The sequence below is a fragment of the Rousettus aegyptiacus genome, unplaced genomic scaffold, assembly GCF_014176215.1.
Source record: "Rousettus aegyptiacus isolate mRouAeg1 unplaced genomic scaffold, mRouAeg1.p scaffold_m13_p_16, whole genome shotgun sequence".
NCBI lineage: Eukaryota > Metazoa > Chordata > Mammalia > Chiroptera > Pteropodidae > Rousettus > Rousettus aegyptiacus.
In genome coordinates, this window is record NW_023416291.1 from 32965427 (window position 1) to 32978139 (window position 12713).

General features: G+C 50.8%; 1 protein-coding gene and 1 long non-coding RNA gene across 4 annotated transcripts; one reads left to right on the top strand and one right to left on the bottom strand.

The window, feature by feature from the left end:
* The first annotated feature begins 231 nt into the window (after positions 1 to 231).
* SPC24 (SPC24 component of NDC80 kinetochore complex) lies at positions 232 to 6207 on the top strand. Of its 2 annotated transcripts, none has more exons than XM_036233701.1 (5): positions 232 to 416; positions 3956 to 4149; positions 4278 to 4378; positions 4485 to 4561; positions 5352 to 6207. In XM_036233701.1, the coding sequence occupies exons 1-5, from the start codon at positions 257 to 259 to the stop codon at positions 5456 to 5458; spliced, it is 639 nt and encodes a 212-aa protein (XP_036089594.1). In that variant the 5' UTR covers positions 232 to 256; the 3' UTR covers positions 5459 to 6207. The 2 variants fall into 2 exon arrangements, with proteins under 2 accessions (XP_036089594.1, XP_016009117.1); XM_016153631.2 differs by having other exon boundaries at positions 236 to 416; positions 3956 to 4100; positions 4274 to 4378.
* Positions 6208 to 7587: 1380 nt separating this feature from the next.
* On the bottom strand, positions 7588 to 10195 carry LOC118612446. 2 transcript variants are annotated; one of them, XR_004954913.1, is made up of 3 exons: positions 9780 to 10195; positions 9513 to 9616; positions 7588 to 8863 (listed from the first exon to the last, which is right to left on the bottom strand). It is a non-coding gene; the product is annotated as an uncharacterized LOC118612446 (long non-coding RNA). The 2 variants fall into 2 exon arrangements; XR_004954912.1 differs by lacking the exon at positions 9513 to 9616.
* Positions 10196 to 12713: the final 2518 nt, after the last annotated feature.

Here is a 12713-nt window from a genome sequence, read left to right on the forward strand (position 1 = left end):
ATGTTCTAGTAGCCACTTTCCAGTCTGCACAGGCGAATCAGGCAAAACTCCCAGAGGCACCTCCTCCTTGTACCGATTGGCCATCGCCGATGACTGACGGAGGAACCAGCGCAGGCGCACTAGGTCAGACCTAAAGAGGCATTGCCCCATTCGCTGAAGATTGACGGAAGACCAAGCCAATGAAAATGGATGTCTTCAGGAAGGGGGCGGGACCCATGGGCAGTTAAATTTGTGCGGGATTGGCGCTCACGCAGTCATGGCGGCTTTCCGTGACATGGAAGAGTTATCCCAGGGACTGTTGAGCCTGCTGAGCGCCAATCACGCCGCGGCGCAGCAGCGGCGGCTGCTGGGGCGCCACGGGCAGATAATGGAGCGGCTGCTGGAGACACAAAACGGCGCTGAACAGCAGCTGCGCGGTGAGAGCGGAGGCCAGGGTGGGGGCGCAGTCGCGGCCCCGGCCCTAGTGATGGGAGGGGACGGCCAAACGCGCCTTGCAAACCCCTCCGCCCGGGTGCCCCCATTTCCTGTCCTATTTCCCGTGGGACCAGCAGACGGGCGCTGCTCACTCAGAGCCTCAGGTTCCCCACCTGTGAAATGAGCTTCGGGACAGCAGCCATCTCCCGGGGTTTAGTGGTAAACACAGGAGCGTGGAGAGCCTAGCCCAGTTCTGAGCGTTCTTGGAGCAGGAGCCGGAGGACTCCAGCTTTAAAGTAGGGCTCAGGAATCAAAGCGCCAGGTTTGAAACCTAGCACCCACTACTTCTTGAGGTTGTTTTACTGAGAACCTGCTGTGTGCCAGGTATAGTGCCAAGCCTGATATGGCAGCAGACAAAATCCTTTAGGGGGCTGATATGTTAGTAGAGGGATTACGTAGAATAAACAAACGAAAGGATAGGGCAGGAGATGAATGGCTAAAGGTAAAAACTAGTTTGTGTAGGGAGGCGTGGTGATATTTTGGGGGCTGGGTCAGCGAAGGCTTTCTGAGGTGAAGTTCTGGCAGAAACCCCAAGGAGGTGAGGGAGAGAGCCAGGGCTATGGTAGCGACTAAATAAATTGATATGGGTAAGGTGCCTCCTACTTTATGTGGAGAGAACGCTGGACAAATGGTACCATTTTTGTCGAATCGAAGACACCATCAAATGTAAGACTCTATAAGAAAGAAAAGCTCTGCTAATATTTTAACATGCTATAGAGAAGGCTAGATCCAGCCTTTTCCATAGGTGAGGCCCAGAGCCTCTGACCTGGATTTCTGCTGTAAACTCATGAGCCCTGTGGCTTGGCTTCCCTCTCAAGCCTGTTTCCTCTTCTGTTAAATGGGACTGCTGTTAGCACTCATTGTTGCTATGCTCAGTGCCAGGGTTTTGTTTATTTGTTTTTAAGGCTACAAAATTTTTTTTTGTTTAGTAAAATTAACAAAACATAAGATTTTAACCATTTTTAAGGGTATGGTTTAATGGCATTAAGTACATTCACATTGCTGTGCAACCATCACCATCTCCAGAACTTCTTCTTCATCTCAAACTGAAACTTTGTATACTAACTCCCCATCTCCTCTCCCCCAGCCCCTGTCACCCACCTTTCTACTTTCTGTCTCTATGAATTTGACTCCTCTAGGGACAGCATATAAGTGGGATCAGGAAGCACTTGTCCATTTGCTTCTGTCTTATTTCACTTAATGTAATGTCCTCAAGGTTCATCTGTGTTGTAGCATATGTCAGAATTTCCTTTTTAAGGCTGAATAGTGTTCCTTTGCATATATACAGCACATTTTGTTTATCCATTCATTGGTTGGTGGACACTTGGATTGCTTCTGCCCCTTTACTATTGTGATTAATAATGTTGTGAATACAGGAGCACAAATATCTCTTTGAGTCCCTGCATTCAAACTTTTTATTTTTTTATTTTTCAGAAATGGAATTTCTGAAAAGGATCAAATAGTAATTTGATGTTTAATTTTTTAAGGAACTGCCATCTAGTTTTTCACAATGGTTTCCATGCCAGGGATTTTTAATGCCATTTTATAGTTACATTTTATGAGGAGGGGCCATTTGGGTTGAGACTTGAATGACCTAGGAGCTAGACATGGGAAGGCTCAGGGGAAGAGCAAAACCTGGCAGAGAGGACAAAAATGCAGGGTTGTGAAGTGAGGATGAGTTTAGAGACCCAAGAGAAAGAAGTAGAAGATGAAGTCAGCAATGTCCAGACCCCACCAGGCTCATGAGCCTCCAGGAGGAGTTCGGATGTTCATCTAAACATGATAGGTGCACTGGTCAAGATCTTTCCCTCTTTTTTTCTTCTCCTCCCTTCTTCCCTCTTTCTTTCCTCCTCTTCCCCTCCAGTGATGGTCTAGAGAAAAGATCAGCATCACCCAGCCTGCCTGGCTTTGAGAAAAATGGATGGATTGGGGCTGAAGAGAGGAGTCAGTATTCTAGGGAGCTGGAGCTTTTGAGTTAAACGGATCTGTTTCAGATCCAGGATTTGGAGCTGTGTGCCAGTGGACAAGTCCCTGAACCTCTCTGGACTTCTATTCACTTTGCAAGTGGCAGGAGGGATTAAGTCACCTCCCTCGGAGGGTTGTGAAAATGCAGAGTAGAGCCCCCAGGCATCCTGCACACTTAGTACACGCTGAGTGAGGAAGGGGCAGGAAGGCTGCATAAGAAAGCCAGACTCTGGGCTCTCCCAACAGGAAATCAGCAGGCACCATCTCAAATAGACAAATCGAGAAATAGCAGCATAAGCAAATTATTTAGAAATGTGAAGGTTAGTGCCTGAGAAAACAGTGAAGAGTTGAAAGCTGCCTCAGAAGGGTGGAGAGGCTGAGAGAAGTGTGTGTTTAAATTTTATTTCACAACCATATGCATGTAGTACTTTGATTAAAAATTAACTTAATGTCAGTTTGTAAATACTTAAATGCCAGCCTTTTGGCAAGCATTTTCATCTGTGCCTTCTCTGAGTTGACAGGTTCCTCCTGACTGTGGGAAGGAACACAGTAACCTTAAGGTGTTTTTGATCTTTCTGGACGTATTGTTCAACACATGTTTATTCTGAGTAGCTGCTGACGAAGCTTGGTGACTGTAAGATAAAATCTCTGATTCAAGGAAGAAAGACAAGGAATAAGTAACTCAACATGATAGGGGCTGTCACAGGAGCACAGTCTCCCTGGGAGGGAGAGTGCCCACCAGCGAGTTGGACATTACCCAGGAGGTCTTGAACACTGGGTCCTGGTGTGTCCCATGGAGCACAGGCAGGCAGAGGCCCAGGACTGTGAAAAACGTGGCGCGTGTGCAGAATGAGGTGTCTTTGTGGCCAGAGCAGAGAGAAAATCACGTGGCAGAGAGAAAGGAGGCCGACAAAGATGGTGAAGATGCTCAAAGGAAGCTGGAGACACTGGGGAGTCAGGCGTGACCTTTGAGCAAGGGAGTAACTTCACATTTGGCCTCTAATGCAGCCACTCTGAAGGCAGAGGGCAGAAAGGATTGGCAGATTGGCGACAGGAGAGACCGAGGCAGGACATGGTAGGGAGGCTGTCCAGGGTGATCCTTGAGGGACAAAGGACCTGCACGAGGGAGACAGGGGACATTGCCAGGCCCGGATGGCCAATTGGATACTGAAAGTGTCAGTCCCAGGCTTCTTGCTCAGGTGACAGGATGGGCTGTGACTATAAATTAAGACTAGGTGTGCAAAGAAGGACCAGATTTTTTTTTTTGGTGGATTCAAATATGTTTGGGTGAAATGGCAGTACTTATGCAAGGTCCACGCGGAACTGTCCAGTAGGTGTTCGGGAATAGGACAAGCAGGTGAGGGGGCAGCAGTTGGAAGTGGGAGCACTCATGGTCGATAGGGGTGGTCAAGGCCACAGGCCGATAAACCATCCTTTGCTCCCTGGGCTCTCCTTTGGGAAGGACAGAGCCCGGGGAGCCCACGTTTAGGGAGCTTAACCTTCTCCTACCCTTCAGAGATCCTCGAAACAGAGAAGGAGGTGGCCCAGAGCCTCCTTGATGCGAAGGAGCAGGTGCAGCAGGTGGGCACTGAGCTGCAGCAGATTGAAGCCGAACTTCACAAGGCCAGCGAGGAGGACGCTCACCTGAAGGCCAACCTCCTATATCCTTTCCCGCGTGCCCAACATGGCTGGGCACAGCCTCACCCAGAGGTGCAGATTTTTTCACGCTAGAAAACATGCTTTTCGCCAGAGGCTCCAGGCCCCACGTGGCCAGTGTTAGTTAGCACGGGGCAGCCTACCTCTGAAGCTAGGGGTCCTTAACTACCTGCTTTACCCAGCTCTCCAGGGAGCTAGAGGACCTCAAGGAGATCCAGGCCGATCTCGAAAAACGGGAGAGGGACGTTGACGAGGACACGACAGTCACCATCCCTGCAGCCATGTAAGTCCCACAAACGCCAGTGTGAGTGCGCGCCTGCGTCCGTGTGTGTTGGCATTGGCACTGGGGTAACTTTCTTTTTTCTCCCTCTCTCTCTTTTTTTGTGTAGGTATGTGGCTCAACTTTATCACCGAATTAGTAAAATCGAGTGGGATTATGAGTGTGAACCGGGGATGATCAAAGGCAGTATCCTTTGGGGAGAAAGGGGACCCTGTGTGCTGGTGGCAGGGATGTAAAACGGTGCAGCTGCTGTGGAAAGCAGTCTGGCACACCCTGAAAATGAAACAGTCACCGTGAGACCCAGCAGTTCCACTCTGAGTCTACACAAAGGAACTGAAAGCAGGGACTAGAGCAGATACCTGCCCACACTTGCTCATGGCAGCATTGGTCACAACAGCCAAAAGGTAGGAGCAGGCCACATACTTCCACCATTGACAGATGATTAGATAAACAAAGTGGGGTATACACATACAGCGGAATAGTACTCAGCCTCAAAAGGGATGTACGTGCTGACATGGCTGCAACATGGATGAACCTGGAGGATGTGCTGAGTGAAGTAAGCCCGTCACAAAAGGATAAATGCTGTGTAATTGCGCTTGCATGAGGTCCCTAGAGGAATCAAATTCATAGAAATAGGAATTGGAGTGGTGGGTGCCAGGGGCTGGGGAGTTAGGGTTTAATGGGGATAGAGTTTCACTTTGGGAAAATGAAAAAGTTCTGGAAGCAGATATTGGGGATGGTGGTACAACAGTGTAAAAAATGTGGTTAATGTCACTGAACTGGACATTGGTTAAGGTTGTAAATTTTATATCATGTATATTTTACCACAATGTGAAAAAAAAGTGTGTTATCAGTTTTAACTTTTAGGTCATGAAAATTTGTTTTCAGTCTCAATAACATTTTTAAGGGAGTATTCTTTGGCCATGGGGCCATGGGGAGGACTGTGTGGCAAGTTTCCTTACATCCATACCCTCAGTCCATCATGGCCCCAGCGTTGCCCAGCCCATCCACCTGGACAGCACCCAGCTCTCCAAGAAGTTCATCAGTGACTATCTCTGGAGTTTGGTGGACATGAAGTGGTAGTCAGGAGCCTCACGGACCGTGTCTTGCACACAACAGGAATCATTCATGGTGGGTGGGTCAGTGCCTTGGTAGTGAGATCACCTTAAAATTAATGGGATTTTTACTGGATTTCTTGCCCCTCCTGGGCTAGAGAACTGACTTAGCTGTGTCAGGCTTGTGATTTCACATCCGTGACAACACTGTATAAATGACATACTATATGATGACAAATTCCAGGTCTTTATCATTTATTATTCAAGTTTGGCTCATTTTTATTTATTCAGGGTGTATCTTTGAGTGCCACTGTGTGCCATAACTGTGCTAAGTGCTCAAGACACAGATGAAGGTGACAGGGATTTCTTTGGCCCATGTAGGTATCAAGCATGAGCAGATGCCATCCAGGAGTCTGCTCAGTCTACACATATTACCTAGCCTCCCTTGCAGCTAAGTTCAGGCCAATGAAATGTAAGTGTTGTATGAGACTTCTAGAAGAATCTTTGGAAGTATACCCTTTCTTTCCCCTCTCTTCTATTTTCTGGAATTTGGGTGTGGTGGCTGGGACCCTGACAGCTTTTTTGTAACATATAAGGAGGGATGTGGTTCTCTAGGAATAATAGGAAACTGGTTCCCTAATGATGGTAGAGCTGGTATCAGCTTTTGATTCAAAGTGTGTGGGGGGATGGGCTATAAACTATCTTGTGTGTGCCATTGTTACTTTTGCGTTTCTGTCACAAATAGCCAAAATAAACCTTGATTCAGCACACAACCTAGACCAGGGCCAGCCAGCCAATGAGTTCATCTAATCCTCACCCTCAGTGATTTGGGTTCTGCTAAGTGGGAGGCTTATGCCTGCCGGCCTGCCTGAGAAAGCAGGGAGGGAAGTAGAGTCTCACTGATACCTGCCACTCCCTTGCTCGGAGCCAGTAGACTAGTTACATGAACCTCTTGAGTGTTGGGTTCCACGCACCTCTGGCTAAAGGAGTTGTTTACAATAAGCACAAAAAATGTTTTTAATCAGAGAGGGACATTCTAAAAACAGTCCATTCCAGTGACCCTCGGCAGTCTCGGGGTGAGGAAGCCTGCCTATCATGCTCCAGGAAGATAGACTCGAAAAGAGGGCTCAGTCATCTGCCCTGGAGGTGTGAGAAGCCCTAGTCCCTTCAGCCCACAGATTCCCAGAGCCTCCGGGGCCCTGTGTTAATGCCAGGGCCCTGCTTTACGTGTTCACGCAAATGTCCACACAGCCCTTCTGGGCTGCTCTCATGTTCCAGGTCAGTAGAGTCTTATGGTGTGAAATGGGAGCAGAGTCCCCATATGTACCTTTGGCTTCCAAAGGGCATAAGACTTGACCTAGACCAGAGTTTTCCCACCTCAGCCCTGGTGACATTGGAGCCAGTTGTGCTCTGTGGTGGGGGCAGTCCTGGACACTGGAGGACATTTAGCAACACCCTGGCCTTTACCCACTAGGTGTCAGGAATGTCCCCTCAGATGTGATATCTACAAATGTCTCCCCAGGGGGAGCCTCACACACAAGGCTGCCTAGCTGCCTTGTGGCCTCAGCCAAGAACCAGCCAGGTGCTGGCCTGCGGTCAGCTCAGTAACAGCTGTCACCCTGGCCTTCACCCACTCACCTGTGTGGGTGAAGGTGCCAGGAGTGTACCCCCAGGCCTGGCAGTCCCCAAGGACTTGCCAGAGCTAGCCAAGCAGAAGAGTCCAGAGTGGGAGAAGAGACGATTTCTCCCATCCCACTCCAGACCCAGAGGCCTGGAGGAGGAACCGGTGGTGGGTGGGTTCTGCCACAGAAGAGCCTTATTTGCACCCCGTGGGCCTGCCCGCTCTACCCAGGCAAATGCCTGCCTGGCTTTGTTCTAGAAGCCAGCCAAGGGGGCCCAAGCTTACGTGGAGCTCTCCCCAAGGAGAAGGTCCCTTTAGGGAGGCTGCGTGAACCCAAGCTCAGGTGCCGTGTCCACTTGTCCATTCCCCCTCCCCACCCATTTCCTCATCTCCTCAAGCTCTATCCCCCAGTATCTCCAGGCAGCCCCAGGGACTGACCCAAAGGAGTGAGCATGTGCAGGAAGAACATGGCCTGGTGGGTGGGTGGGTTCAAGGAGGTGCCTGAGTTCACAGGATCCTGGAAGAGCCTTGGCCCACTACATGCCTGGGCCCTGACTCACTGCCTAGTGTTGGCCTGATGCCTGGGACAACCAGCAGAATAGCCTCAGGGCAGCCTCCAGCCCACACCCCCACCCCTGCCTGTTCTCCCTCTGAGAGTTGCTCCATTGGCAGCCACCAGCTCTTTCCTGAATTCTAGAAGCTGGCCAGATTCATGCTGACCGCTAGGCCCAGCTCTGTTGAGGAAAGAGCAAGATTCGTGTCTCCAGGACTAGGGAATTGGGGACCAGACTGCAGAGCTGACTGCAACCCCACACTCTGCCTATATTTCTAATCCTGCCAGCACAGGCCCGGCACTATCCCAGGCTGATGAGCAGTATCCATTATACAGATGGGGAAACTGAGGCATGGCAGGGTTTAGGCAGTTGCCCAAAGTCATAGGATAGTGATGACCTTGGAGTCTGAACCCCAGCAGTGGGGCCCCAGGGTCCCTGGAGGAGCATTTTGGCTTTTCAGTTGAGAAATAGCCTCTGAGGCACCGGCTCCTTGTTCAGGATCACACAGAAGGAGACCAAGCAAGGACTAGAACTCATGGCTATACTTGGTCAAGCTCTAAAGGGTGACAAGCAGGCAGAGAGGTTCTAGATACTTAGGTCATTATTGCTGTGACTGGGGGTCAGATATCTGTATACCCGGCTGACCTGGCTGATAGGTGGTGTGTCTGAGGACAACAGTGAAGGGTGGGTGTATCGAGTCGAGATGAGCCCCTCCCCCTGGATCTCTGACGAGTCCAGTGAGCGAGGCCAGGGAGAGGCTGGGAGGACTGGTCCTGGGGCATCAACACAACAGTACTTGGGTTTTCAGGGACTCTCCATATGTGGCCTGCCCTGGCCTCCCTCACAGTGGCCCCAAGACCCCCAGGTGGCCTCTCTGACTGACTCAGAAGTGTGGACTGCACATCTGTGACTTGCCAGCCCTCCTTCAGGCCATGATACCCGGGGTCAAGCAGGTGCTATGTGCCTGGCTCTTTGTTTTCTTACAGGTGAAACTGAGGCACAGAGAGACCAAGCCATTTGTGTAAGGGTTCACTGCTGGTGGGTGGCAGAGCTGGGATTCGAACTGGATCCTGAGCTTGTGCGCTTGACCCTGACCTATGAATGAGGTCATTTCAGTTGGCGACAAATGCTGTTGCTACTGAAAGCAGGCTTTGTAGGAGGCCCAGGGAGGAGATGTCATGTGAGCCCAGACCTGAAGTCCCAGAAGAGATGTCATGTGAGCCCAGACCTGAAGTCCCAGAAGAGAGAAGTGTCCATGCTGTGGAGGGAACAAGTGGAAAGGCAGGTTCAGAGACTGAGCCCTGAGGCCATGGGGCTTGATTACACTGGGCCTGTGGTGCAGTGAGACATGGGAGGATTTTCGAATTCCAGGGGGCCCAGAGTTGGGTCAAAGGCCCTGGTAAAAGGGAGCCTGGTGCTGGCCTCTCGGCAGGTCATGGGGCAGAAGCCCAGCCTGACTAGGGAGGCTGGTGTCACTGTGAACCCCCAAGCTCCCCACCTCCATCCCAGGTAGTGTGGGAGAGGAGGGCTGGGGAGGGCTAGAGCCCCTCCACCAAGGGCAGGAAGGCTCACTGAAACCCAAGCTGCTAGGAGGGGAGGCAGGACGGGACCCAGGAGTCCTGTGGGCTATACCACCCCCACTCACCCTACCTGACTGCCCCGTGTAGTTGGGAGGGTGGTGCGACCTGTGCTCTCACACAACCCTCAGCCTCTCACCCCTTCACCACCATGGGAATTCACTTCCTGGGGGAGGGGAAGAGGTGTGAGCATGGACACCCCCCACCACCACCCTAGTGGGGAAAAGGGCCTGCCAGCCAGGCCAAAGATAACAGCTCTCCTACTTCCCCTGCCTCCCCCTTCCTTCCCAAGGACCTGGGTCCAGCCCCGCAGGCTCCAGCCTGACTCACCGCAGGCAGCTGTGGTTTGGGATACCAGGGCTAGGGGCGGGCGGCAGCAGAGGACACAAGATGGAGCATCAGGCTTGGGGAAGCAGCTTCTTCCGCCACCCACCCTGCCATGCCAGAGATGTTGAAATGGTACCCTGTCCTCAGGGCTGGGAGCTCCCATGCTCCAAGCTGCCCCCTGCCCCCTACCCCTGTAGGACCAGCACTATGGGGCAGGCACTGAACACACAGACCAGGGAGCTGGTCACACATCCAGGGGCTGCATCTTACCTGGGTGACATCCACACCTTTCAGTAAGTGACATCATTCTGAGCCCAGAGAACCACAGCCAGAGAGGATCATCCCCATGGTGACCCTCCCAGACTGGCGGTAGAGAAAGGCAAGGGGACCAGGCATCTGGATCCAGGGACCCTGAATCTCTCCCTTCCCACATGTAAAGTGGGTGCTGGTCTTGGTCCCGTCTTCAAGAGGCCATTGTGAGTAGATGAGTTAATCCTGGAGACATATTTATCCTTATTTGTCACAAAGCTCTAACTCTCGCCCGCCTGTGCCATAGTCAACGCCATGGTGGGGGAGGGGGAGGGGGAGAATGAAAGATTGAAGTGACTCCTCCTTTAGCAGGAAACCACCCAGGCCAGATTCCAGAAACTTCCGTCACCCCTGGCCTCTCCCATACATTCAATCCAGTCTCCTCTCCCCTTTCGGAGCCCTCTAGCCTCCTCCTGGCCCCTCCCATGTGCAAACCATTCAAGCTCATTTGTCCCGTTTGCCACATGGCTGAGCTTGCCATCAGTCAATCAACCAATTATTGACCTCCCGCGTGCAGCACCGGCCGCTTCCTGTAGGGCCTGTTCGGTTTGCGCCCCCAGAGGCATTTTGGAACCTTCCCAAGACAAAAGGCGGAAGGAAGCAAGTGCCACCCTGTGGACACAGGAAAGATAACACAAAAAAATCCCCGTGGCTCCTGGCCTTCTCCAACTACAGCCCCCACTCTCACAGGGCAGGGGGAGGTGGGCTTTCATGCATCACCCCCTTTTCAGCTGGGGAAACTGAAGCTCCAATGAGCCCAAGGTCACTAGCTCGACCCTGGCTGGCCTGTGCTCTTTCCCACCCCGCCACCCAACACTCCGGGCACCTGCTTCTGGGCCCCTTCTGTCCTCCCTCACTTCACCCTAGACATCCTAGACAGCAGGAAGCCCCGCTCCGCAGGTCCTGCTGGTTCGGCCAGTGCAGGGCACTGGTGCAAGTGAGGCCAGGGAGGGGGTAGGGGCTGGGAGCTTTCTCCTGCCACCGGCCATGGGCAGCATCGCCTCAAGGATCCCACAGCCCCTGGGCTACGTCAACACTACACCCTCCCTCTGCTGTGGCTCATTTCTAGTTGCATCCTTGTCCCCTATTTGGTCTTAGAAAATAATTATCAATAATTAGCATTAGTTTTAATTGTGGTCCAATACATATAACATTTACCATCTTAACCATTTTTAAGTGTACAGCTCAGTGAGCACTCATGTCATTGTGCCACCATATCTACCACCCGTCTCCAGAACTTTCTCATCCTCCCAAACTGAAACTCTTATCTTCAGTTTAAACACTGACTCCCCAGCCCCAGGCCCCCACCATCTACTTTCTGTCTCTATGAATCTGACGCCTCTAGGGACCCCATATAAGTGGAATCACACAGTATTTGTTCTTTTGTGACTAGTTTATTTCACTGAGCGAGGTTCATCCATGCTGTGACGTGTCAGAATGTTCTTTTTAAGACTGAATATTATTTGTGTGAATACACCGCATTTTCTTTGTCCCTTGGTCCATTGAGGATGCTTAGGTTGTTCCCACCTCTTGGCTATTGTGAATAACGCTGTTGAGAACACTGGGGTACGAAAGATGCAGGACCAAGTGGTTCCCCCAGTGGGCCTGCCCCGAGAGAGGGGCTCTGAGCGCAAGAGAGAATTCAAACGCATGCCAAAGCTAGAGTCAAAAGGAGAGTTTATTAGAGAAGGGGTGACGCTCCAAAGACAGAATGTAGTCTCCTCTCAGAGGCAGAGAGTGAGAGAGCCTGAGAGAGACTCAGAGGGACAGATAGGACACAGCAAAAGACAGTGAGAGACAGACACTGAGAGGGACCCTGAGTGTTCAAGTATTTGAGGAATTCAGTTTATAGATCATTCTTTAGTTTTAAAGTTTAAAGCAGGGGTCCCCAACCCCTGGGCCGTGGACCAGTACCACCAGTCCGTGGCCTGTTAGGAACCAGACTACATAGTAGGAGGTGAGCAGCAAATGAGCGAGCGAGTGAAGCTTCAGCTGCATTTGCATCTGCTCCCCAGCACTAGCATCACGGCCCCAGCTCCACCTCAGACCATCAGGCATCAGATTCTCATAGAGGCACCAGTCGCTGGTGCCAAAAAGTTTGGGGCTGCTAATTTAAAGACTTTGTTTACCTATTTTCCTTTGAATTGGATATACAGTGAGAAAGGATAAGAGTATATAGCATGATACTTGAAATGAATTCAAATAAATATTAAAAAAAAAAAAAAAGCACATAGCATGATAAGGTAAGAATATATAGCATGAAAGACCTGCTGGCAATTCCCAGCCTTTAATCCATAGGTTTCCCCAAGGTTTTAGCCACGGAGAATGAATAATTTTATTTTGCATGGGGCACCACTTAAAGACCCTGTTTTTCCTGGTTTCCCTTCAGGGTGCGGGGAAATGTGTTGTCAGCAGTCCCAGCAGACATCTTCCTTCTTTTGCAGGTGTCCTTGGGGTCTGGCTTCAGGCCGGTCAGCATATTGCAATCTCTGGACACAGCTTTAACAAGTTTGTTCTCTTGCCTCCTTTCTACATGACAAACATCTGTTTGAGTCTCTGCTTTCTATTCTTTTGGGGCGTAAACACCGAGAAGTAGAATGGCCAATTCACATGATAGTTCTATTTTTAATTTTCCAAGGAACCACCATCCTGTTCACAGTGCCTGCAGCATTTCACATTCTCACCTACAGCACACAAGGACTCCAATTTCTCCACATCCTTGCCAACATCTGTTACTTTCTTTCTTTTTCTTTTTAGTTATCCTAATGGGTATGAGGTGGCATCCATGGTTTGCCCCATTTGCCTTTTACACCTAGGTCTCTGTATTAAGTTCTGTCTAGTGACCTACTGGGGGCTCTGACCATACCCAGTTGATAGGCCAGGACTCTCTGTGGT